At 37.4% G+C, this 24,643-nt stretch overlaps 3 protein-coding genes across 3 annotated transcripts; 1 reads left to right on the top strand and 2 right to left on the bottom strand.

Moving 5' to 3' along the window:
• Positions 1–491: 491 nt before the first annotated feature.
• Positions 492–4,824, bottom strand: LOC140746822 (uncharacterized). The gene has a single exon (XM_073078916.1). It carries the CDS (start codon positions 4,310–4,312, stop codon positions 3,482–3,484), a length of 831 nt encoding a protein of 276 aa, XP_072935017.1. The 5' UTR covers positions 4,313–4,824; the 3' UTR covers positions 492–3,481.
• Positions 4,825–8,153: 3,329 nt separating this feature from the next.
• On the top strand, positions 8,154–17,776 carry LOC140746758 (uncharacterized). The gene is made up of 3 exons (XM_073078855.1): positions 8,154–8,817; positions 16,997–17,190; positions 17,762–17,776. Exons 1-3 carry the CDS (start codon positions 8,154–8,156, stop codon positions 17,774–17,776), a joined length of 873 nt encoding a protein of 290 aa, XP_072934956.1.
• A 3,102-nt stretch (positions 17,777–20,878) lies between these two features.
• On the bottom strand, positions 20,879–21,352 carry LOC140746757 (uncharacterized). Its single transcript, XM_073078854.1, has one exon. It carries the CDS (start codon positions 21,350–21,352, stop codon positions 20,879–20,881), a length of 474 nt encoding a protein of 157 aa, XP_072934955.1.
• Between the last annotated feature and the right edge of the window lie 3,291 nt (positions 21,353–24,643).

Raw genomic sequence — 24,643 nt, 5'->3', positions numbered from 1 at the left:
CGGCCTGGATTTGCGTCAGCGATTAAAGGATCAGCGATTTACGCCAAAGGAATATACACATATTGGAAGAAATATTCGCCACGTGTGTGGAGCTCATATGTGGAGGTTATTGTTCTGGACAAAGGATTTATGAGGAGTGGATCGCGAGAAAGTCGGTATTTTTTGTGTATTTTGTGCCCTAGCCTTGACTTTAATATCTTAGTTAAATTTAATTTTAAACAAAGATTGTGAGTTATTAGGTTGTGATATTAATCTTGGTTAATAAAGTTAAAATTTATAATTAAAAAAATAAAAATAAAAATAAAAATAAAAAGCCTTATATTTCTAGAAAAAAAATTACATTGTTGTTTCCATGTTTTAGGAATATAGTGTTGCTAAATTAATAAACAAAGTACATAGAATGATTGTTTTATACATTTCGTTATATGTAAATTTAAGTTGACATGCATTTATTGTACAAAATTTATTTCTCTAGAACCCCTCCTCGGGTGAAGGCCTCCTCCAAAGATTTCCAATGTTCCTTATTTTGTGCTTTACGTAACCAAGTGAGTCCAGCAATCTTGCTTATCTCGTCTTGCCATCTCGTAAGCGGTCTACCTCTGTAGCGTTTGCCAGGAGGGCCGGACCAAGTTGTCACCCTTTTTGTCCATCTCCCATCTTGCAGTCGCGCTACGTGACCGGCCCATTTCCATTTTAGTTTCAGAGCGTGGTTTAAAACGTCTGTTGCTTTAGTTAGATGTCTAATTTTAGTGTGTCTTATTTTTTGTATCTTTCTTATGTTAAGCATACTGCGTTCCATGCCTCGTTGGCATGTAGATAATTTATTCTTTAGTTTTGTAGTATACTTCCATGTTTGGCAGGCATAAGTTAAACATGGTAAGATGCATGACGTCAATACTTTTGTTTTTATGTTAACTGGCATGGTACTTTTAAATATCTCTTTCAGACTCCAGTATTTATTCCAAGCGAGTTGTACACGACGTTCTACTTCTTGATTGTTTCTATTTCTGTCAAAGCTAATTTGTTTACCTAGGTATACGTAGTCATCTGTATAGTCGAGTATTTTGTTATCGACCGAGATTGTCCTCTTTTCTATGCTGTTTGTCATAAGCATTGTTTTGGATAGGTTCATCTCAAGGCCTACTTGTTTACTGTGTACGTTTAGGGAGTTTAGCATGAGCTGGAGTTGGGTAGCAGATTCTGATAGTAAGACAATGTCATCTGCAAAACGGAGATGGCTTAGGTATTTCCCGTCAATATATAAGCCACATTTATCCCAATCCAGTTTTCTTACTATCGATTCGAGAATAGCAATGAACAGGGTTGGGGACATTGGGTCTCCCTGTTTCAAGCCTCTCTTAATAGGAAAGCTTGGGCCGATATTTTCCAACTTTACTCTACCGGTGCTATTGCTATATAAACTTTTGATGACCTCTATGTAGTTGTTGTTTACTCCTTGCTCTTCTAACGTGTTCCAAATACTTGTGTGAGATATAGTGTCGAAGGCTTTCATGTAGTCTATAAAAGCAATATGTAGAGTCTTCTGTTTTTCTTGGTACTTTTCTATTAGAAGATCTAGTGTGTGGATATGGTCTATTGTTGAAAAACCTTTCCTGAAACCGGCTTGTTGGACTGGTTGTACAGTTTCCAAGATAACGCTGATTCTACGATTTATAAGAGTCGAGAAGATCTTATATAGACATGGTAGAAGACTAATAGGTCTGTAGTTTCTGATGTCTTGTGGGTCTCCCTTTTTGTAAATTAAGATTACGTTTGTCTCAGACCATTGTGCCGGTATACTGGCTGACTCTATAATGCGGTTGAACAGGTAGGTTAACGGTGTAGACAGTAGAGTACAAGCTGCTTTAATGGACTCGTTAGTTATGTGGTCAGGGCCGGGACTTTTTTCAATTTTTAGTTTACTTATTACATCAGTGACCTCTTTCATATCTAGTGGTGGTATTCTGCAATTGATAGTTGTTATGTTATTATGGTTATTTTTATTGTAAATATTCTGCTGGTTTTGGTCGCTGTAGAGGGTTTTGTAGAATTCTGTAGATATGTTTATTATATTTTTTCGGTTGTTTGTAATTTTAGCTCCACTTATGAGACCTTCTATCCATGTTTTGTTTGTGCGCAGTGCTTTAAAGGCTCTTTTTGAGCTGCCAGATTTCTGTAGGTGTTTTTCTATAGTATTTCTTCTGTGTTTTGCGTAATCGTGTTTTATGTGCTTGCTTATTATTTTGTATAACGCTGAAATTTCGTTTTTCATGGCTCTTGTTTTGTTTTTGGTCTTTTGTAATATCTGTCTTCTCATTATAAGCGAACTAGTTTTTTCTGATAAGATACTATTTGTTCTTGTTGAGTTTTTTAATGATGCTTTAGTACTCTGGAGGCTCCCGGTGATAGCGTTGACCAATTTGTCGTAGTAAGTTTGTATTGAAGTGTTTTTGTGGTCTTCAAGTAAATGTGGTAGGTGAGAGGTTATGTATTCTCTATATTTATTTGCTTCCTCTTCGTTGTTCAACGTAACTTTGTAGCCGGTAGTATAACTCGATCTATTTTTTATTCGTTTTGATAAGGTTATGGTTGCTCTGATTGGTCTGTGGTCTGAGTAGTAGTTGACGTTTAAAACTTCGATATTTTTTATAATGCCTGGACTATTTGACAATATAAAATCGATTTCGTTTTTACGCTCTCCATTTGGCGATCTCCACGTCCACCTGCGGTTAGGTTTCTTTTTAAAAAAGGTATTTAGGATAGCGATTTTGTTTTCAATGGCGAAGTCTATCAGTCTTTGTCCTCTTTGGTTTCTTGAGCCGTATCCGTTTGACTTCATAATAAGATGTTCATCTGGTTTTGGTTGGCCGATTTTTGCGTTTAGGTCTCCCATAATTATGTAAACTTTGTGAGTTTGTTCCATAGCTTTATATATGTCTATATAGAATTTCTCGATCTCTGCTTCTATTGCTGCTTCAGTAGGTGCGTACACTTGTATAAGTGATAGTTTAAAACCTTGTAGATTTAAGTTTAGTAGGGCAACTCTATCGCTAATACTTATGAAACTTTCTATACTTTCTTTGTGCCGTTTACTTATTATGAAGCCCACTCCGTAAAGTCCCTGAGTGAGGCCTGTGTAACATAGTATATAGTTTTTGTACTCTTCTATTTTTGTGCCAGTTCGACGGATTTCGGATAGTCCAATTATATCGAATTTAATATTTTTAAGAGCTTCATTCAATTCAATCAGATGCTGGTAGGATGATAGGGTTCTTACATTATATGTTAATATGTATAGTTTGTTTGTTATTTCGGATATTGAGTTAATAGTAGTTTTGTTGATACTTTCGTTGTTTGTTAAAATCTTTGGAGGGTTTTGGTCATTATCTTCCTCGGTGACCAGCCGTGTTGGAAGATGTTTGTTGTTATTTTTTTCAATTTGTTTAGATGCTTTGTTCTTGAGGGAGGGGTGGGTTGATTGCTAGGCTTGCTTATTGTTATAGTCGTTGTCCTGATCAGGTTGTGTGTTGATAGCCTTTTTATCTACTAGAAAGTTTAGAATGCCTGGTTTTAGGACTCCTTCCGATACACTGTTTGATCTACGTATCGATGAATTCGGTAGTAATATTTTGTTTTTTTTGTTAGTGTGCATAGAGCTAGCCATTTGTGGTTGTGGATTTGACTCCGGTGAAGTTGGTAGTGTCCTTTTGTTATTTGATTTTGGTAGTATAACCAACTTATCGTATTTTATAGTAACTTTATTGCCTTTCTCGCGTTCTTGCTTAACTTGTTCTTGTAGTTCTTTCCTTTTCTCTAAAATATCTCTTGGGTAGTCCTCGTTCATGTAATAATGAGTATCTTTCAATAATCTTTTTTGTTTTAGAATATTTATCTTGTGTCCAAGAGTTGAAAAAGTTGCGATAATTGGCCTCGGCTTTTCTCCTTTTTTTCCCACTCTTTTAACTTCCTGTAAGTCGCTGTATACCAAATCAATGTGGAGATTTTCCTTTATGAATTGAAGTAAGTTGTTTTCTAAATTTTTGTATGATGTTTCATTTTCCGCTATACCAAAGAAAACAATGTTTCTTTTCCTTGATTGTTTCTCTAAAAATTGGATTCTTCTTTCTTGTTGTTCTACTTTATTTTCTAGTATTTGGCATTTTCCTTCCCATGAAGAAAATTTTTCATCCAATATTTTGTTCATATTTTGTGTTACACGTTCTGTCACTCTATCCGCATTTTTCTGGTTTTCTAATTTTTGTTCATTTATTTCTTGTCGAATCAATTGAAGAGCGTTCATAATCTCCTCCATAATTGCTGTTTTATATTTTACTATAGCGGTTCTTGGTACAAGTAGCGCCCTCTCGTTAACTATAGTTGTATTAGGTTGATTGCGTAGGCGCAGTCAATAACAATCATAGTAATGATTTGAACGTAGTGTGCACCTTTTCGCATAGATGGCGCTGATCGAGTTCTTATTGTTGATGGGTGCTAAAATTGCCAAGTCATGAATATGAGGTTATTTGATTTCACAATTTTTACTCAAGGATCGAGGAATGCACGGTTTTATGTTTATTTACACTTCTACTCTTCGGTGGAGTATCACTGAAGTAATGTTAGTCTTTGGATCACGGTATTTTTGTTCTTTAAAGTGTTTTTTGCACTACGAAATTAATTTGCTTTTATATAGTTATTTGTTCACTTTTGTCCTTCACTTCACTATATGATTATAATTGCACCTTTAGTGTCACTTTGCACTGGTTTTCACTACTATAATTTACTTAATTGTAATTTTAATACTGTTTATATACGGAGCGAATGTTTACCGTGGCACAGTAGCGCCCTCTCCTTTATAATTAATATTCTCTTATTGTCGCTTAATTTAGTCAAAACGTTGTTATTTAAATAAATAATGCAAGTTAAGGGAAGTCCATAAACTGATTTATCTAAGTGCCTACTTTCAGTTAGTCTTTGGTTTGGTTTAATGTTTTGTAACCACTAAGTAAAAAGTAAACTATATCTATTAGAAATATATTTAAAAGAAATTTATGTAAAATTCTTAAACATTTTGTTAGTAGGACACATTATATTACTTTACATTATTATTAAATCCATGGTTGTATGCCTTTAATTTCATTAATTACAACTTCTCATTGAGTAGGTACATTACTTCTAATTGTTGTTACTTGTTTTATAGTTTGAATCAAAGATTTGCTTAGAAATAAGTTCCTATTACCTTTTTTTTTTTTTTTTTTTTTTTTTTTTTTGTTTACGAGGGGGAAACCTTCAAAAGGTACCCGACGACGTGGGAGCGACGCCGGGTTATGTGGGATTTTTACCGCACTAAAACCCCCCCGGTGGTCGTCCTCAACGCTTGTTGGAGAACTCCGGGATCTCCGAGGGAACACAACCGGAGTCCTCCAAGCGCAATGCCCCGATCGGGCTCTACCCTGGGGGAGCACTTTTGGCTCCTCCCACACCATCTGGTGTTTACGACGGTATGCGACCACACATACCGTCGTCCTTCCCGGGGTTGCTTGCTGGACGGTCCGAGCTCCCACTCTTGCCACCCGCAACCCCGGAAGCCCCCTTTTAGTCGCCTCTTACGACAGGCAGGGGATACCGTAGCCCTATTCTACTCCCGAGACTACAGGGACAAGTTCCTATTACCTTGCTACAATAGTTCATGCATGTTTAAGGTTGTAAGATAGATAAGTATCTACTAGCCAATTGTTATTTTGTATTAAATTGTAACGTTATTAAAAATAATTTAAACATTATTTCTTGAATGTATTTTACAAATTGTTAATTAGTTAGCCAATACAGTTGAACTTGGTTATTTATTGTTCGTATAGGTACCCAATTATTAGGTTAATTTAGTGGTTTAAACGTAACAACATATTTAAACTGTAAAATAATTGTATATTTATATACTAATTCCAGGGTTGTGCAGCTGACTCCCAAAATGTCTGAGAAAAGCGAATTAATAAAGGAATTTTCTGAATTAACAAAGAAACGTAGCAGTTACAAAGGTCAGGTTACAATTTTTATTGGATTTCTGAAATCCCTTGGACCCCCAAGCTCTAAGGACATAGGTGAGTTGGAATTGCGTTTGAATAGGTTAAACTCATTGTATGCCCAATACGATAAGATTCAGACCAGATTAGAATGTATAGCTGAAAATATTGATCAACAAATAGAGGAACGAGAAGAATTTGAGAATAGGTATTATAAAGCAATGAGTCAGGCGCGCGAAATGCTTGAAAATTGCAAAGGAACCCAAGTACCCTTGCCTAGCGATTGCGGATCACGTAGTGGGAAGCTAAATCCTGTCAAGTTGCCTACCATACAGATACCAAAGTTTACTGGTTCGTTTAATAATTGGCTAGAATTTAGGGATACTTTCACTAGCCTCATACACGACAATGACGACATTGACGATGTAAATAAATTCCATTATTTACGTCGTTGGAGGGTTCCGCTGCGGTGGTTATTTCATCCATTGAGTTTTCGTCCATCAATTATAATGTCGCATGGAGACTCCTATGTGATCGTTTCGATAATAAGCGGTTGTTAATTCAACACCATGTAGCTGCGATATTTAATATTGAACCGGGTACACGGGAGTCTGCCAGTAACCTTAAAAACATAATGGATCAGTTAAATAAAAATATTCGTGCATTAGATTCGTTGGGCGAGCCCACTAAGCACTGGGATACTCTTCTCCTCCACATAATTACTCATAAGTTAGATAGCAAAACCTATCGTGAGTGGGAGGAGTACAAAGGTCGTTTGGATATTGAGACGCGCGTGCAGCTTCAACATTTCATTGAGTTTATGCGTATACGCACCAACCTACTAGACAATCGAATTTTCGCGACAGACGCACCAATTACCTACCAATTACAATCATAATAACAATAGACATTCTAAAATTAAGGCTATGGTCACAACACAAAATAAATTAAGCAATTTAATTTCGAAGGACTCCTGTCCAAATTGCAGCGGCGAGCATAGGTTAAATAACTGTCCTCAGTTTTTAGCGTTAAGTAATGAAGCTCGGCTGCAATTATTACCTACGTTCAAGGTTTGTTTTAACTGTTTTTCGAAGTCTCATTTTTCAAACAGTTGTAAAAAACAAGGTTGCAAAATTTGTAAGCGCAAGCATTCGGCGTTAGTTCACGTTACAGTTAATGATAAGAAGCCACTTGTGCATAGTGAGCGCACCGATGACGTCATCGGCGTGACTCCCTCCACCGGTTCAAATAACATTATCAGCGAGCGTGTCGTCCGCGAGTCATGAAGTAACTAACCGCGGCGACGTTATTCTAGCGACTGCGCTGGTTCAGTTATATGATTCCAACAATCGCGTTCATATCGGGCGCGCCGTTTTGGATTCCGGTAGCACGTCGAGCTTATTGTCGGATAAAATGTTCCGACAGTTAAATTTGCCTTATAATCAGATAAATCAATCTGTTCAGGGCATAAACAATGTGACTACGTATATTGATAAAATGTGTAGTTTGCGTTTGCAGTCACTTGATAACATTTTTATGCGTAATATAAATTGTTTTGTTTTGCCGTCTTTAACGGATAATGTACCGAGTCGTACAGTTAATATTTCGCATCTTTATTTACCCACTGACATTTGTTTGGCGGATCCTCACTTTTATAGACCCGAGTCAGTGGATTTAGTTTTAGGTGCGGAATTTTTTTGGGATTTAATTGGATCGCAAAGAATTAATTTAGGAAGTAATAAACCTACGCTTTGCGAAACTAGGTTAGGATGGATAATTTCTGGTCCGATTAATAATAAGTCTTTTAAAGTATATCCACCTAAACCCATTCAGTGCAATTATGTGACTGACAATTCGACTATCGACAAGTTATCAAATCAAATTATACAAAATCAACTCGCAGAATTTTGGAATTTAGAGGAAGTTAACAGTTTTAATCATTCTAGTTATTCACCGGAACAGAAGTTATGCGAAGAACATTTCATTAATAATACTACTCGTATGCCAGATGGCCGGTTTTGTGTAAGAATCCCATTAAAGGAGAACCCTAACGTTTTAGGTGATTCGTTGCAACGAGCTAAACAGTGTTTTTTATCGTTGGAACGCCGGCTTATAAAACAACCGAAACTTTATGAAATGTACCAGGAGTTTATGTCGGAGTACCAGTCGTTGGGTCACATGTCAGAGTGTGAGCTCAAATCGGAAATTAATGCACATTATATCCCACATCATGGCGTCCAGCGGGAGAGTAGCACGACGACCAAATTAAGGGCTGTATTCAACGCTAGTTCTCCCACCAGTAGTGGAGCTACTTTCAATAGTATTCAATTGGTAGGTCCTACTGTACAGGACGACCTTTTATCCATTCTGTTAAGATTTAGACAGCACAAGTACGTTATTTTAGCCGACGTTGAGAAAATGTACCGGCAGATACTTGTGCATCCTGACGATAGGTATTTACAGCGTATCCTGTGGCGCGATAAGCCAACTCAGTCGCTTAGGGCATTTGAACTTAATACAGTAACGTATGGAACGGCGAATGCACCGTACCTTGCCACTAGGTGCCTTAAGCAACTTGGACTCGAATGTAAAGACATTCAGATCTCAAAGGTAATACTTCACGATTTTTATGTTGATGATCTGTTGAGTGGTGGGGATGATTTGAATGAAGTTCGAGATCTTCGTGAGAAGATAACGGCTACCCTTGCCTCTGCTCGCTTACCACTGAGAAAGTGGAAGACAAACGAGCCTCAGTTAGTGTCAGAGTTTACGGAGTCCACGCATAATTTAAATATTGGGGGTAACGATTCCAGTAAAACTTTAGGTTTAGGATGGTTATCTAAACCCGATGACTTATATTTTCCTATTGGGATAAGTGTAACTACTGAAAAGAAAGGGATATTCAAAACGTGAGATCCTTTCATTAATTTCCAAAATATTTGATCCACTAGGCCTTGTGTCTCCGGTCGTTATTAAATTTAAAATATTTTTGCAAATGTTATGGTTGCACAATATATCGTGGGATGAACCCTTGACTCGGGACATTCAAGAGACCTGGTTTAATGTAATAAAACAAGCTTTAAACCATTTACGTATACCACGCTGCGTAATAATCGATTCATTTATTCGAGTAGAATTTCACGTATTTTCCGACAGCTCGGAAAAGGCTTACGGTGCGTGTCTGTACGTCCGCAGCATAGATCATAAAGACAGAATATTAGTACGTTTATTACTAGCTAAAAGTAGGGTCGCACCTATCAAAGCCACAACAATTCCCAGGCTTGAGCTTTGTGGTGCTCTAGTTGCGGCTAAGCTATATGAAAAGGCTTGCTATATGATGCTGAAGCTATATGAAAATTCTGGACTGATTCAACCATTGTCTTAGGTTGGTTAAAAATGTTGCCTACCAAGTTACATACGTTTGTCCGTAACCGTGTTGGAGATATACTCGAAAAAACTGGCGATTGCGAATGGCGTCACGTTCCTTCTGATCAAAATCCAGCAGATCATGTGTCACGCGGAGTTAGTGTTGATGCCATTCAATCTCTCGAGATGTGGTGGTCAGGACCTGCTTTTTTAAAGGAACCTAGTCAGAATTGGCCGTCTACGAAATCATTGTTAGATTGTGAACCACTGCCTGAAATACGTACCGAAATATCGTGTTTAGTAAAAATGAATAATAATGATCACCCTTTAGAATTTATAAAATTTGAACGGTTTTCGAATTTTATTCGCCTGAAACGTGCAATTGCATATGTGCTACGATTTATCGCATCATGTAAGGGACAGCGTCCTACAAACAATTTCCTTACTGAAACTGAATTAAATCATTCATTAAATATTATAATTTGCACCGTTCAGCGAGAATCCTTTTCAGAATATCAGCTATTATTGCAGAAGAAACCTTTGCCTCCTAAGAGTTCTTTATTAAAATTTAATGTCTTTTTGGATGAAAATAATTTAATGCGTGTTGGTGGTCGTATTAATAATTCAGAGTTCTTATATGACAAAAAACATCCTTTATTTTTACAGTCCACTCATAGATTTACACAGTTGTTATTTAAGTATGAACATATAAAGCTTTTACATGCTGGACCAAAACTTCTGTTAGCATCAATTAGAGAAGTCTATTGGCCAATCGGTAGCCGTAATTTGGCAAAGGCTACTTGTCATCGTTGCATTAGGTGCGCACGAATGAGAGGAAAGGTTAAACCTCCTATAATGGGTAATTTACCACGGCAGCGCCTCACTCCTGGCGGTTATCCGTTCGAATGCGTCGGCGTTGACTACGCCGGTCCTATTGCGTCTGTAAGTCGTCAAGGACGTGGTTGTCGTATCGTGAAGGTGTACATAGCGATTTTCATATGTTTCACTACCAAAGCCATCCATTTGGAATTGGTAGGTGACTTGACAAGTAATAGCTACATCCAAACATTACGAAAATTTATTGCTCGTCGTGGAAAGCCACGACATATAATTATATTCTGATAACGGAACTTCATTTGTTGGAGCATACAATGAGTTAGCGACTTTCTTAAAGCAAAACTCTAACTCATTGTCCGGTGACCTAGTAAATGAGGGAATTAATATTCACTTCATTCCCGCGTATTCACCGCATTTTGGTGGAATTTGGGAGGCAGCTGTAAAATCTACTAAATTTCATTTGGTAAGAGTGTTAGGAAATAGCAATTTAACGTATGAAGAATTGTATACAACTTTGACGCAAATTGAAGCTATTTTAAACTCGCGACCACTCACTCCTTTGTCTTCGCATCCAGATGATTTAAATCCCAATGACGCCAGGTCATTTTTTAATTGGGCGTCCACTAACCGCCATTCCGACCCAGGATATTCAACATTACAAGGACACTCATTTGACAAGATTTCAACGAGTTGAACAACTCCGTCAGCATTTTTGGACGAGGTGGAGCAAAGAATATATATCCGAATTGCAATAACGTACTAAGTGGCAGACACCATCCTCACCACTGGAGATCAACTCATTAGTCCTTTTGAAAGAGGAAAATCTACCACCGTTAAAGTGGAAGCTGGGTCGAATTGTGGCACTATTCCCCGGATCGGATAACGTCGCTCGTGTAGCAGAAATCAAGACGTCCAGTGGGATCGTCAAGAGATCATTCAGTCGAATTTGTCCGCTTCCAAGTAGCGATTCCGTCTAGATGGATGAATGCAGAGCTTTCAACGCCTGGGGGCATGTTTACGCCTGCTACTAATCAATAGCAGCATCTTTCCTACCACTAAACTAATTGGCGCCTGCAAAAATCTGTTAGCTTTAATTAAATCATGTTATTTTTACTTGTCCTTGTTGTCTCGTTCCATCCACGTTAAGAATTAAATTCATCCTCGAAAATCAAGTCTTTTAAATTTTCTGACCTCTGGAGCCGTAACATTGGTAAAGTACTAAAATTCAGTAAGTTTCGATGGTACCTACTACCAACAATAATTGCTTGCGATTTTTTGGGATTTACCAAAATACCAAAAGCTTTAGCCCATTCACTTATCCGAGAGAGATCATTATTTAATATGTTAATTTCACTAACGGCGTTAAGTACAGTGAAATGACGGTATAGCTGCAAATCATCTGCATAAAGATGGAAATTTGAGGAAATCATTTTTGTAATGGAATTAATGAAAATAGAGAAAAGTAATGGAGAGAGAACGCCACCCTGAGGAACACCAGCAGTGAGCTCACACCAGTCCGAGAAATACTCCCCTTGGCGGACCCGCTGTGATCGTCCTCGAAGATAGGAATTTAACCAAGAAACGGCAGAAGATGAGACATTTATGGAACTGAGAACTCCAGTAAGGATGTCGAAGTCTACGGAAGTAAAAGCACTGCTGAAGTCTAATAGAACCAGTACGGTAAGAGACTTTTTCTCAATCGCCCACCGAATATCATCAGTGACATTCAGCAGCGCAGTTACGGTGCTATGACCTGGTCGGAAACCAGACTGGTACGGGCTGAGAAGAGAATTATTAAATAAGAAAGTGGAAAGTTGCTTGCGGACAATGTGCTCAAGTACTTTTGAAAGAAATGGCAGGATAGAGATAGGACGAAAATCCGAAAAAGAAACGGGGTTCGGGATTTTCGGCAAAGAGGTAATGTTCGCCTGCTTCCACACAATAGGGAAAGTACAGGAGGATAAAGAAAAATTCAAAATATGGGAAATTATAGGAAGGATATTATCAAGAATTAATAAGATCATCTTTGAGCACAAATTATCATTTCCTACCGCGGTCGAAGTTATAGATTTAATTGCTTTTTTAATGTCTTCTTCCGTAGATACCGTAAGGTTAAATGGTGAACAAGATGGTTTTGGGATATTGGAAAGTGTAAGTAATGTCTTGTTTTTAGTGACGGGATCCAAACAACAAGGCAAAAGAGAGAAATATTTATTTAATTGGTTTAGATCCAAGCCACTATCAACAAAAGACTCAGGCTTGCATATTCCTACAGATTTAAGGAACCTCCAAACCTCAGCGGAGCTACGGTTGACAAGAGAGTCGTGGAAATAGCGTCTCTTTGCATCCCTACACAGACGATTGCAGCGATTCCGTAAGCGCTTAAACATGGCCAGATTCTGTTCGGAAGGACAACGTTTAAACTTCTTTTTGGCCTTATCTCTAAGTGCCATACATTCTTTGATAGCAGAAGTAAGCCATGGAGCTGGTGCATGCTTAACTTTTACGCGCTTAAGAGGTGCATGGCTTTCGTACAGTTTAAGAATCTGGTGATTGAATTCCCGGACTTTGTCGTCTATGCTGACGCTATTTATGAGTGGTGTCCAGTCAATAGTATCAGCATCACGCCGCAATGCCTCCAAGTCGATGCTCTTGTAACTACGAAGTGTGAGATATTGCGATCTACGCTTAGAAGTACGAATATGATAAGATAAATACACAAGATCGTGATATGAAAAAGAAAAAGTGAGTTGCCTATGAGTATCGACGTTACCAGGTGAAGAAACAATCATGAGATCGAGGAGAGACGGGGTGCAATTTGGAAAATGGTGAGTTGGCCCAAGTGGCAGAATCTGAAGATTATATGAAGCTAGAAGAGATTGCAATTTTAACGCACGAAGGTCATTTTTTAATAAACATGTGTTAAAATCCCCCATTAATATGATGTGATCAAATATAGGGCACATGTCAGCTAAAATATCGTCTAAAGTGCTAAAGTAATCAATATTAAGATTAGGAGAATATAATACCCCAAGTAACACTTTAGATGAATGAAGCGTAAGTTCAAGAAACAGGTATTCAGCTGATTCACTGTATTGTGAAGGAGAAGCACTCACCACCTTAAACGGTATGTTTGCGCGTAGGTAAATGCATACACCTCCACAGCCTTTACCTGTTCTATCATTACGTATAAGAACATATCCTGGTAACGCGAACTGGGAGGAAAGAAGAGAGGGTTTGAGAAAGGATTCCGAAATTAGTAACGCGTCCAAGTGTGTGGTACCAAAGGATTCCAGAAGATCGGAATAATGTGCAGGAATACTTTGTGCATTTATATGAGCAACGTTAAAATTGGTTAAGTAACCGGAGTAAGAAGCGGAAATCTGTTCATGCAGAGTTAGACAAGCGGAAGACGAGTCACTGTCCGCACTAACAAAGCTACAAGATGACGAAGAGCAGGAGAAAAAACTATCACTAACTAACAAAATATAGTATATATATAATATGTGCATAGACCCCTAGCACTCCCCATTAGGGTTGATGAAAGAAATAACTCACAGTGACATCTACTTTCAGAAAAAGAATATTTCTAACAAGAAATTATTTTAAATAAGTTTAACACTTAACTATGCAAAACAGAGAACATTAAAAAAGAAAAGAAAAAAAAAATACAAAAAATAATAAAATAACATTATACCACTGAGTAAAAAAACACATAAATTTTTATTTATGTGTTTTAAAACAAACATAGACAAAAAAAAAAACAAATAAAAATAAATTACATCGACATCTATTTTGAGAAGAACAGAAATTCTGACATGAAACGACTTTAACGAAAATTAATAACAATATGAAACTACACAGAGCAGAGAAAAGAAAAAAAATAACTAAAAAAATTAAAAATAATAATAATAAAACAAAAGTAAACTAATGTAAAATTTTAACATTGATTAAAACAAACATAAATAAAAGGAGAAATAATATTATACATAATTTGGTCCTGTATTGCTACGAGGAAACCTTCTTTTCGCCAAATATATTGCCTTTAGTGAGCCATGTACAGGATGCATTATAGTCTGTATGATCCTGTTCTAACTGATGGGGATATTTGCCATGGAGCGCTTTCTTTTTCCAGTTTTCTAGTTTTTGTTCATCTGTGAGAATTTGAAGTTTTGGGTCATATACTCTATTGTTTAATTGTAGAGGTGTTCCAGATATGGCAAGGTGGACTATTGCTTTATGTAAATCGCTTTCCTTGGCTTTTGTAAGAAAATATGTACGTTGGTTGTATATTTGAGTGTAATGCAAATTTTTGATATCTATGAATCCGCGGCCACCGAATTTTCTCTTGAGTATGAATCTTTGTATTGCAGAGTGAATGTGATGTATGTTATGTGTATTGCTTGCTTTTCTGGTTATTGTGTTAAGAGCTTCTATTTCAGTCTCTGACCATTTAATGATGCCGAATGATTATGTTAATATAGGTATTGCGTATGTGTTAACTGCTTTTAATTTATTTCTTGTTGATAATTGTGTATTGAGTATTTTGTGTAGTCTATGTTTATATTTAGTTTTAAGTGTATTTTTTATATGTGTGTGATTTATGGAAATGCACTGTTGATAACCAAGGTATTTATATGTCTCTTTTGATTCCATGTTGTCTATTCTTCCCCCCTGTGTTTCAAGTTCGAACGGATCTGTTTCTTTCTGTTGGCCTTTAATGATACTATTAATTTTACACTTGTTAGTTAGAATGACATTTTTATATCTGTACTGAATTGTTCTGTTAGTTTGAGTAAGTGATCTATTTGTTGTCTGTTACTTGCGTATAGTTTGATGTCATCCATGTAAAGTAGGTGTGTGAGTTTTATGTTAGATTCCCTATCAATAACGTAACCGTAACCCGTTTTGTTAAGTATTCTGGATAGGGGATTAATAGCTAGGCAGAACCACAGAGGACTGAGGGAGTCACCTCGTAATATTTTTAGTGGTTGCGTGCAAATTGAAGTGTTATTTGAGTGCCAATTTAATTTAGTGATCCAATGATTCATCGTATGTTGTAAAAAATCTATTAATTTAATGTCAACCTTATATATTTTGAGGACTTGTATTAACCACGAGTGAGGAATGCTATCGAATGGTTTTTGGTAATCTATGTAAGCATAATATAGGTTTCTGTGTTTCTGTGTTTCTGTTTCACTTGGTTATGTATTTCTGTGTCTATTATCAGTTGTTCCTTACACCCTCTTGATCCTTTACTGCAGCCTTTTTGTTCTTCGGGTATGATGTGATTTTGTGTGATGTGTTAAGTTTGGATGAGATGATGGATGTTAGTAGTTTGTAGATAGTTGGAAGACATGTGATTGGTCGGTATTTAGATGGATTAGTCGTGTCGTTGTCTTTGGGTTTTAGGTAGGTTATGCCTTGAAAGAAGGCGTATCTTGTGGGTTATTCATGAGGTAGTTAAAAGTGTTTGCTATATATTTATGTGTCGCTGGTAGGTATTTGATCCAGTAGTTATGAATTTTATCAGGTCCAGGAGCTTTCCAATTTAAAGTTTTCTTTATTGCTTGGGCTACAACATCTTTATCTATTATTATTCCGGGCATCGCTTCTATGTTGTCTATTTCCTGATCTTCTATTTCGGTTCATGAAGGGTGTGTGTTGTGTAAAACTGGTTTTGACCATATATTTTTCCAATAATTGTGTATGTCATCCTTATTAGGGTTTTGTGTAATTTGTATATGTTCTGTATCTAATTTTTGATAGAACAGTTTTTGATTAGTGGTAAACAATTTATTGTGTGATTTTCTTTGGTTGCTTATTTTATATCTACGTAGTCGTTTGGAGTATGCCTATAATTTCTGTTTATTATTATCTAGTTGGTCTATAATTTCATTTCTGCTTTTATTATTTGGATTTAATTTGTTTTGTTTCTTTTGTTTTAGATTTCCGTTTAGATATTGAGTAAGTTGACCTATTTCCTTCCTTAACGTTATAATCTTCTTCTCTATCCTTTCTTCCCACTGCGGTTTCTTTTGTATGATTATAATATTGGGATTATATTTATTATTATTGCTTACGGATTTTTTGATGTTTATTTATTTATTTATTTTTATATTTATTGCACCTCTATAAAAATAAAAAGATACTATAGAGCAAACTTAATGCCTGATGGCATTCTCTGCCAGTCAACCCTGGGTGGAAGGAGAGAATGGCGGCAGGTGTTAATTATATATAAATAAAATAAATTATGTATATAAATAAATAAAACAATATAATAATAAATAATATGTATGTAAATAAATTATGTTTAGTTTGTAATGTCGCAACAGTTTGTGCTGCGCAATAAATAAATGTATGAATTTCTTCAAGAGTTACTGAGTGTTTAGTGTTTAAGTGTTTGACTACTATTTCATTAACGGTATGAATAGTTCTAATAGTATAACGTGTTGTTTGAAGTTTAAGTATTGGGGGCCTAAGAGTGGGGTCTGTGCCTGTATATTTTATGAGCATTTCAGCAAATGTATTTTCTATTGTATCATAGTCTATTGGATCTAACGGTTTCATTGTTCTTTGTGATTCTAATGTTTGACTGTGTTCGCTATTTCCAGGAGCCTGAGATGTTTGTGTTGATGTGTTTATGGGTAGCGAGTGTGTGTGTAAGTGTTGTGTGTAAGTGTGTTGTGTGTGTGATTGATTGAGCGTCTGCGTGTGTTGAGGATTGAGTGCTTGACTGGAGGAATGTGTGATTAATCCAAAGTTGTTAATTGTAGGTAATGAAAAACTGTTTAATAGAAACCTTTATAAATCAAAAATAGGAGTTACGAGTGTTACGACCAAGGGTGATAATCACACAGAAATACCCACAAAAGAAGAACTTGAAACCTACTGGTCTAATATATGGGAGGAAAACATTACGCATAACGATAAAGCAGATTGGATAGCAGAAGAACAAGGCAAATGGGAGGTAATAGATGAAATGCAGTTTCATGGGTGACATAAGTAACATAACAGCGCGACTACATAATTGGAAATCCCCCGGGATCGACAGAATTCATTTCTAGCGAATTGTGTATTATCTTTTTTACGTTGTTGTGTTTTTTTGTATCTTTTAAGTCTGTGTGTTTTTAGTGCCAATTTTTGTTTTAATGTGTCCAGAAATTCTTCAGGTTTTTTATTATTACTTTTGTGTTTAGTGTGTATAGCAATCCTATTAAATATATTTTGTACTTTTTTAACTAATCTATCAGATCTATTATTGTTTATGTATTGAGTGAGTCTACCAATATCTGCTCTTAACATTTCTATATCTCTTTCAAGTCGGACTTGCCACGATGGTTTGGTGTAGTCTTTTGATTTTATATGTGTTGTGTTGGGTATGATTTTGTAATTAAGTTCTTCCGCTATTACTAAAGCTGTGCAGTAAATGAGAGTATGAATGTCGTTGAGTTGTGTTTCTTTTGTTATGAATCGGTGTAGGATATTTTGATTAAACAGATGAACTAGTTCATCAAGATGTTTTGTGTGTTTTATTCTAGGCAGCTTTGGTCTAGCTGTTGGATCCATCCCTGAGTGTTAATGCTGATAACAGTTTATCGTACATATCTTGAAAACTGTCCTCATTCAATGGAACGAGATCTAGAATTATCTCTGTTTCATTTTCTAAAAGTAATGTAATAAATTCAGTTTGTGTAAATGTATGTGAGGTTGGTAAGAATGATTGAGGATAGGATTGTGATAAAATATGTGATTGAGATAAATTATTTTGTGATTGTGTCTGAGATTCTAATGTGTTTCGATCAGCGTCTATATGAATTTGAGAATTGTCAGAATTATTTAGGTTAATATTTTCGGCTTCTTGTAACTGTTTTAAAACTTCTTCCCTTTTTTTTCCTTTAATTTATTTAAAATTTCTTGTATTAAATATTTATTTTTAATAATCATTCTTCTTTGATCTGAAACTCTTTGCTCCGAAACTTTGACATCTGGATATTGAATTGAAAAAAGTTCATGCAAAGTTTTCCTATATGTTGTCACGTCTGTCTCTAATTTCGTGATATGATAGTAAGTACGCATAATGAAAATATTAACGTCTTGACTCCATTTCATGCGTACTCTTGTTTTTCCAGCCTTAGTAGACGCGGGTAAAAAGGCATTTGCCCCCCGCGCAACAGCAAAGGCTGGGAGTGTAGTTTCTTGGGTGTGCTCAATATTTGTTAAAATTGGCGAAACTGTAGTTGAACGGCTTACTGAATTAAATGAAAGAGGAGTTGAATTAGTTGACTGAAATAAGCTATGTGTGGATGACATTGGTGATGAAGAATGAGATGATAGTTCTGCAACAGTCCCATACTGGGCAGAATTTTTATTTTTATTTTTATTTTTTATCCTAGTTGATCTTCTCATTTTATTCCCACGAGAAGCTAGGGACTATAAGCGTCGACCACGGCAGAGCCCTGCGTTCACCGTGATAAGGGTAAATAAAACTGGGTTTCCCCCGGTGCCCAGAGTTCGCATACTAACTACTAAGTTCCCCTCAGCCATGCAGCCCTCGGCGTATGCAGTTCCACCTTGGCTTGGGTAGGTAAGATTATGTACCTGACTAATATCCCTTGGTCTATATAATATATTATGACCCCCTAGGAGGTGAAGGAAAACGGGAAACTAGAGCTTCGTTAGTCGCTGGTAAGTATTAAGACTAATTGTCTGTTGCCATCGTCTGCCCCTCACGTGGCATCGATGGTCATGCCGGACGTGAAGTTAGATTTTGTGGGGCTTATTATTATTATTATTGTTTTTGCGCATAACTTGTGTATTTACGCATTGGACAAGAAGGCATTTTGAGACTTAAAAGACAAATAATGACGTTAAACGTGTACAGTGACATACGAATGAATTACTACGCCGCTCAAGAGCGACTAAAGTTCGCTGGAGTCGATTTATATCACTTGACGTATGTAGGATATTTCAAGTTTTTCCCGCTAGTAACTAATCTTTAGGTTATACATCAATGATAGGACACAATTAAAATATTTCGTGACTGTGTTATTTACTATTTCTTGTGTATGTGCACTAATTAACTTACAGGACTGTATAATTAAAAATACATGATGTGCTAATATTAGTCTTTTATTTGGTTTATATGGTTCTATTATTGAGTACACACAGTAGAACTTTTCTACATATTTATCGTCATATGTTACAGTTACAATAATTACTACAGATCACCTCAAAGCATTCTGAAGCTGTTATTTTCTTGTACATCGAAGCTCTTGCTACGTTGAATTTTTGTGCTGCTTAATTATACTGCTTAATTATGAAAAGGTTTTTTTTTTTAAGTTGTTTATGATTCTGCACCAGGCTGTGTCTGTGAAAACCTGTCTTACGATAAACTTTATTACCGAAAAATTCATATTCATTAATTATATTTTAAACACCTCGGCTTTACCTGACTTTTGATATAGTTGTTAATGACAATTATATATTACTGTATAATAAAAACCCATCGAAATTTAACTATGCTTTTATTCGGCATATTAAACAGCATTATTATTCATTTGGCTATGATTCACATATAATAAGAATGAAAGCTTCGCGTGTCAATACATCGACTGTATTTAAAAAAACAAAATAGAAGAAAGAGAAATAAAAAGCAATTTCAATGATTTTAGAATTTTAGTCTGTCTGTTTGTACGTATTTGTAATTGGAAATGGAAATGAATTGACAATATGTTTCTAGTCAACATATTGAATTAACATTTAGTCTGTATCCTTCTAATCGATCGTCAATCGATCAAATCAAAGTTATCAACAATTTAATGTTAAAAGCATACATCATTTTTTTTTCAAAACTTATATAAGTTTACCAACGTGCTCCTCGATCATAGCAGAGGGCATTGTATAATTCAAATTGTATTCTGAATCCGTACCAAGTGGATCCTTTTATTATTTCGTAAGTGGCTCACCTAAAGTGCACTTTATTCCCTTTTTTTTATAAAATATTTAGACGTAAACAAATATTAAACATGTCTAATTTTCTTTGCAATACTTAAAACATCTATATAAATTATGTGACTATGAAGTCTAAGTTTACCCAATACGAAACTTAATTCTTGAAATATCGATAGTCTAAGTGTCTCAACAAATTCTGAATGACCAACCACGTTTAAGGTACAAAACCTCATTTACCAGCATTTGATAGCGCCCAATTTTAAAACCAAAGGGCGTGTAATGTTGAGGTTTCAAATCAAGAGTTATAAAGAATTATTAACACAAAGCGAAACGTTGCATACTTAGTTTGTATGTGTAGAAGGAGTGCAGAAATTTAAAATCGACATGTAATATTATGTATCAGTGAGTCAGTCAGAAGTAAAATGGGAGATTTTCAGAATACAATGTTCCAAAAACCGCTGCAGATAAGTTTCATAAGTCTCAGTTTTCTTATAGATCATTATATTACTAATGTACATTTATATACTAAACTATTATTTCTTTAAGTAGAAATATATCGAGATATGATAGGAGTGAGAAAACCCTGAACCGTTTAGTGCAGTAGTATATATGATCCTCCTTGACGTGTCCGTCAACGGCGAACCTGGCTAGATGGCTTGAGAACGGGCATGCGAGCGAAAGTGACTGGCGAAGCCAAATTTGGTCTAAAACGTCCGGTTGCAGAGCGCACAGTACAACTGGCCAGAAGAATTATAGGTATAAGTGTAGGAAGGTCTAGGCTGATTCTTTTTCGCAAGGCGTTTGTCATCAAGATCTTTAAGTCGACGCTCCTCAAAGCTTCCTATGGCTTTATTTACAGCGTTGCGCCACTGCTGTCTCTGCCGTACTAGATCTTCCCAGTGGTCACTGCGTAGATTGCAAGCATTTAGGTGGCGCTTAAGGACATCCCTGTAGCGCAGGAATTGGCCTCCAGATTTGCGATTTCCTTCCTTGAGTTCCGAATAGAAAACAGCTTTCGGAAGTCTGGAATCGTTCATACGTACAAGGTGTCCGCACCAGCGCAGCTGACGGTTCATCAGCATAGCCTCCATCCCGCTCAGCTTCGTTCTCCGCAAAACTTCCGTGTTTGGTATTCGATCCTGCCACTTGACACGCAAAATTGACCTCAAACACCTCATGTGGAATGTGTCCAATTTGTGTATATCTCCCTTATAGAGACACCAAGTCTCAGTGGCATACAGCAAAATAGGCAGAACAATTGCTTTATACACGGCGATTTTTGTATGTAACCGAAGATCATGAGCTTCCCAGACTCTCCTGCTAAGCATACCAAAAGACGCTGATGCTTTCGCTATTCTGGAAGATATTTCAGACTCAAGGCGATTATCACTCCTTATTACAGACCCAAGATACCTAAATGACGACACCTCCTTGAGTATCGTTTCGCCTAGAGTTATCGGCACTGGGTCTGACGTCGTTCATCGCGGAGGTTGCTTCAACACTTGAGTTTTCGATGCACTAATGGCTAGGCCAAATCTACGGCACGACTCATCCAAGCTATTCAAGAATGCCTGCAAGCTGCTGATGTCACTGGCCACCAGACAAACGTCATCGGCGTAAAGAGCATCCACAACAGACAGCTCTTTAACCAGGCGCTTGGCTCTAAAGCGCGAAATATCGAACACACTCTTATCGGTTCTGACGTTCAGACATATTTGACCATTACAGGTTTCGAAGGCATCCCTTAGTACGAAAGCAAAATAAATAGCAAAAAGCGTTGGTGCTATCACACATCCTTGTTTAACGCGACTAGTAACAGGGAAATGATCTGTTAAGTCATGTTCATGTTGCACTCTTGCCATCATGCCGTCGTAAAATTGGCGCACGAGCGTAACAAATTTCTCCGGACAGCCAGCCTTTGAGAGAAGCATCCAAAGAGCATTTCTCGGCACACGGTCAAATGCCTTTTGTAGGTCAACAAAGCACATATTCAGCGGGCGATATTGCTCAATGCGCTTTTCTTGCATTTGTTTGACGAAGAATATAGCATCAACCATACCTCTGTTCGGCCGAAACCCACATTGGCTTTCTGGTAGTATGCGTTCGGCTAGCCGTCCCAATCTACGATTTAGGATGTGAGTAAGAATTTTACCAGCTGCATTCAACAGGACGATGCCTCTATACGCTTCGCAGTCCGATATACTCCCCTTGCCCTTGAAGATTTTGAAGATAGTGGCGTCTTTCCAGTCTTGAGGTATCACTCCAGATTCCCAGATATGCAAAATAAACTGAAAAAGACTTGTATGCACTTTAGGGCCGCCGTATTTGTATATTTCCCCTGGCAAATTATCTGATCCCGCAGTCTTTCCATTCTTGAGCTGGTTTACGGCATGAAGAAATTCATCAAAAGACAGAGGATCATCAAGCTCATAAGATATTGGTAAAGTTTGGAGGGAATTAACATAAGCGAGATCCACATTGTGACTAGCTGGGTTCAAAACATCACAAAAATGTTCAGCCCACCGACTTAGTATCTCGCCATGTTCAGTAAGACGTTTAGTTTTATCGCGGGAGTATATGGGGGATGTTAATTTGTACCTTGGTCCAAAGATAGTGCGAAGCCTTTCAAAAAACAGTCCGATTCGTTTTGTGTCAGCAAGATGTTGTAGTTCCTGAGCCTTTTCCAACCACCAGCGGTCTTTGAGTTCTCTCACTCTTGCCTTTAGTTCACGCTGAGCGCTCCTACGATGTGCATCGCTTGTCGAGCTTTGCAGAGTACGTCTGTAGTCGTTTACGCGTTTCAGTATCACCGCATCAGAATCGTCAAACCAGTCCTGGTTTTTCTTTCCCGGTTTGCCAATAACCCTTTGAGCTGCATCACGCAGTGATTTTGCCAGCAAACGCCAGTTGTCATCTACGGTACTCGATTGATCGTATGAGATTGGTTCGAAACTCGTGTTAAACTGTTCCTGCAATTTAGCATCATTAGTCAGTTTAGCGTATGCCAGCCTGATTGGTACCTTGTGGCTCGCGCGATGAGGAGGTTTGTAGCAGAGACGTACTTTCGATCTTATTAAGCGATGGTCAGTCCATCCTTCCGCCCCTCGCATTGCTCTTGTAACAAGTACGTCCTTTAAGTCGGCTCTCCGCACAATTACATAGTCGATAAGGTGCCAATGCTTAGAGCGCGGGTGCATCCACGATGTTTTAAATTTATCTGGCATACGAAAGAACATATTTGTTACACTGAGATTAAATTCTGCACATAGTGATAGGAGAAGACTTCCATTAGTGTTACATTTACCTACACCGTGTCTGCCGAGGACTTGCTGCCAAGTCAGATCCGACTCTGGCATTAAAATCACCCATTAATAAGACTTTATCACTCGGTGGGATACCGCGTAAAATTATGCGGAGATCATCGTAGAATTGAAGTTTTTCTTCATCACTGTAGGTCATTGTAGGCGCATAAACACTTATCAGATGTAAGTACTTGTTATCGCTGATGTGAAGGCGCAGCGTCATGAGCCTATCATTAATACCTTTAGGTGTTTCAAGAAGGGACTGTGCAAATTTTATTTTAATAGCAAAACCCACTCCGCTGCTTGCACGAACAGTCGAGGGTTTCCCTATCCAGTAGTAGGTATAACCACCGCCGCCCTCGCAGAGCTCGCCGGATTCGGCTAGATGGGTCTCGTTTAGTGCAGCAATGTCTATGTTGTACCTTGATAATTCTCTAGCTATAAGTGCAGTCTTACGCTCCGGGCATAAGTTGGAGGGATTGTCCAGGAGCGTACGAATGTTCCACGTAGCGAAGTTAAATTGACGCTGTATTTTATGTTTCCTGTAGCAATTTCGACCGCGCTTGATCGGTGCCCAATGACCGCGGTTTGCCATTGGGATGTGGGGGTGAGACGAACTATGTTTTGGCCACCTTTTCTAGGCCCTTCCCCAATGCAGGGGTAAGCAGAGCGATCCTGAATAGGGCTGCTTAGTCGTCAGATGTGCTGCCGAACCCGTTTTCTCGCCTCAGTCGAAACCAGGAGCGACCAGTCTCATCTGACCGCCTTATGTGCAGAGTGATAACTAAGAGTCGGGTACACCGTGCTCCGAGCTCCCACTGCCATCACTCCATCGCCATAGGACTTTTACTCAATTATCCGAAAGCCTAGCCGAGGTTATTTGCCTCTTTTTGCTTGACTATATAAGTGGAAGCAAAATTTGATGACAAATACTAGCCACAGTCAAATATAACACTTATAACACTGCACCGTTTATTTAGTTGAGTAAATTATTTAGGTTGTTTCATTATCTTAAACAGTTTTAAAGCTGTTACTTAATTCTATTACTGTGTAGCATATAGGTTAGGTTACACTCACTAGAATAAACTTTCTTTCTTATACAATATATTAACCTTCTGATACTGTATTGTAGGTGGACGGTCGTACAACAATAGCATCATGATCTCA

The sequence above is a fragment of the Epargyreus clarus genome, unplaced genomic scaffold, assembly GCF_041222505.1.
Source record: "Epargyreus clarus isolate Ecla_fem2 unplaced genomic scaffold, WU_Ecla_fem_2.2 ptg000013l, whole genome shotgun sequence".
Lineage (NCBI taxonomy): Eukaryota > Metazoa > Arthropoda > Insecta > Lepidoptera > Hesperiidae > Epargyreus > Epargyreus clarus.
The sequence above is the reverse complement of the archived record's forward strand: the minus strand, read 5'-3'. Positions and strand labels throughout refer to the sequence as shown.

Excerpts from the sequence above, each read along its gene's own strand:
- LOC140746822 (XM_073078916.1), bottom strand. The coding sequence starts at position 4,312 with ATGGAGGAGATTATGAACGCTCTTCAATTGATTCGACAAGAAATAAAT.
- LOC140746758 (XM_073078855.1), top strand. The coding sequence starts at position 8,154 with ATGTACCAGGAGTTTATGTCGGAGTACCAGTCGTTGGGTCACATGTCA. Across the intron at positions 8,818-16,996 it reads GCATAATTTAAATATTGGGG|GTAATGAAAAACTGTTTAAT; the intron begins GTAACGATTCCA and ends TGTTAATTGTAG.
- LOC140746757 (XM_073078854.1), bottom strand. The coding sequence starts at position 21,352 with ATGAGGTGTTTGAGGTCAATTTTGCGTGTCAAGTGGCAGGATCGAATA.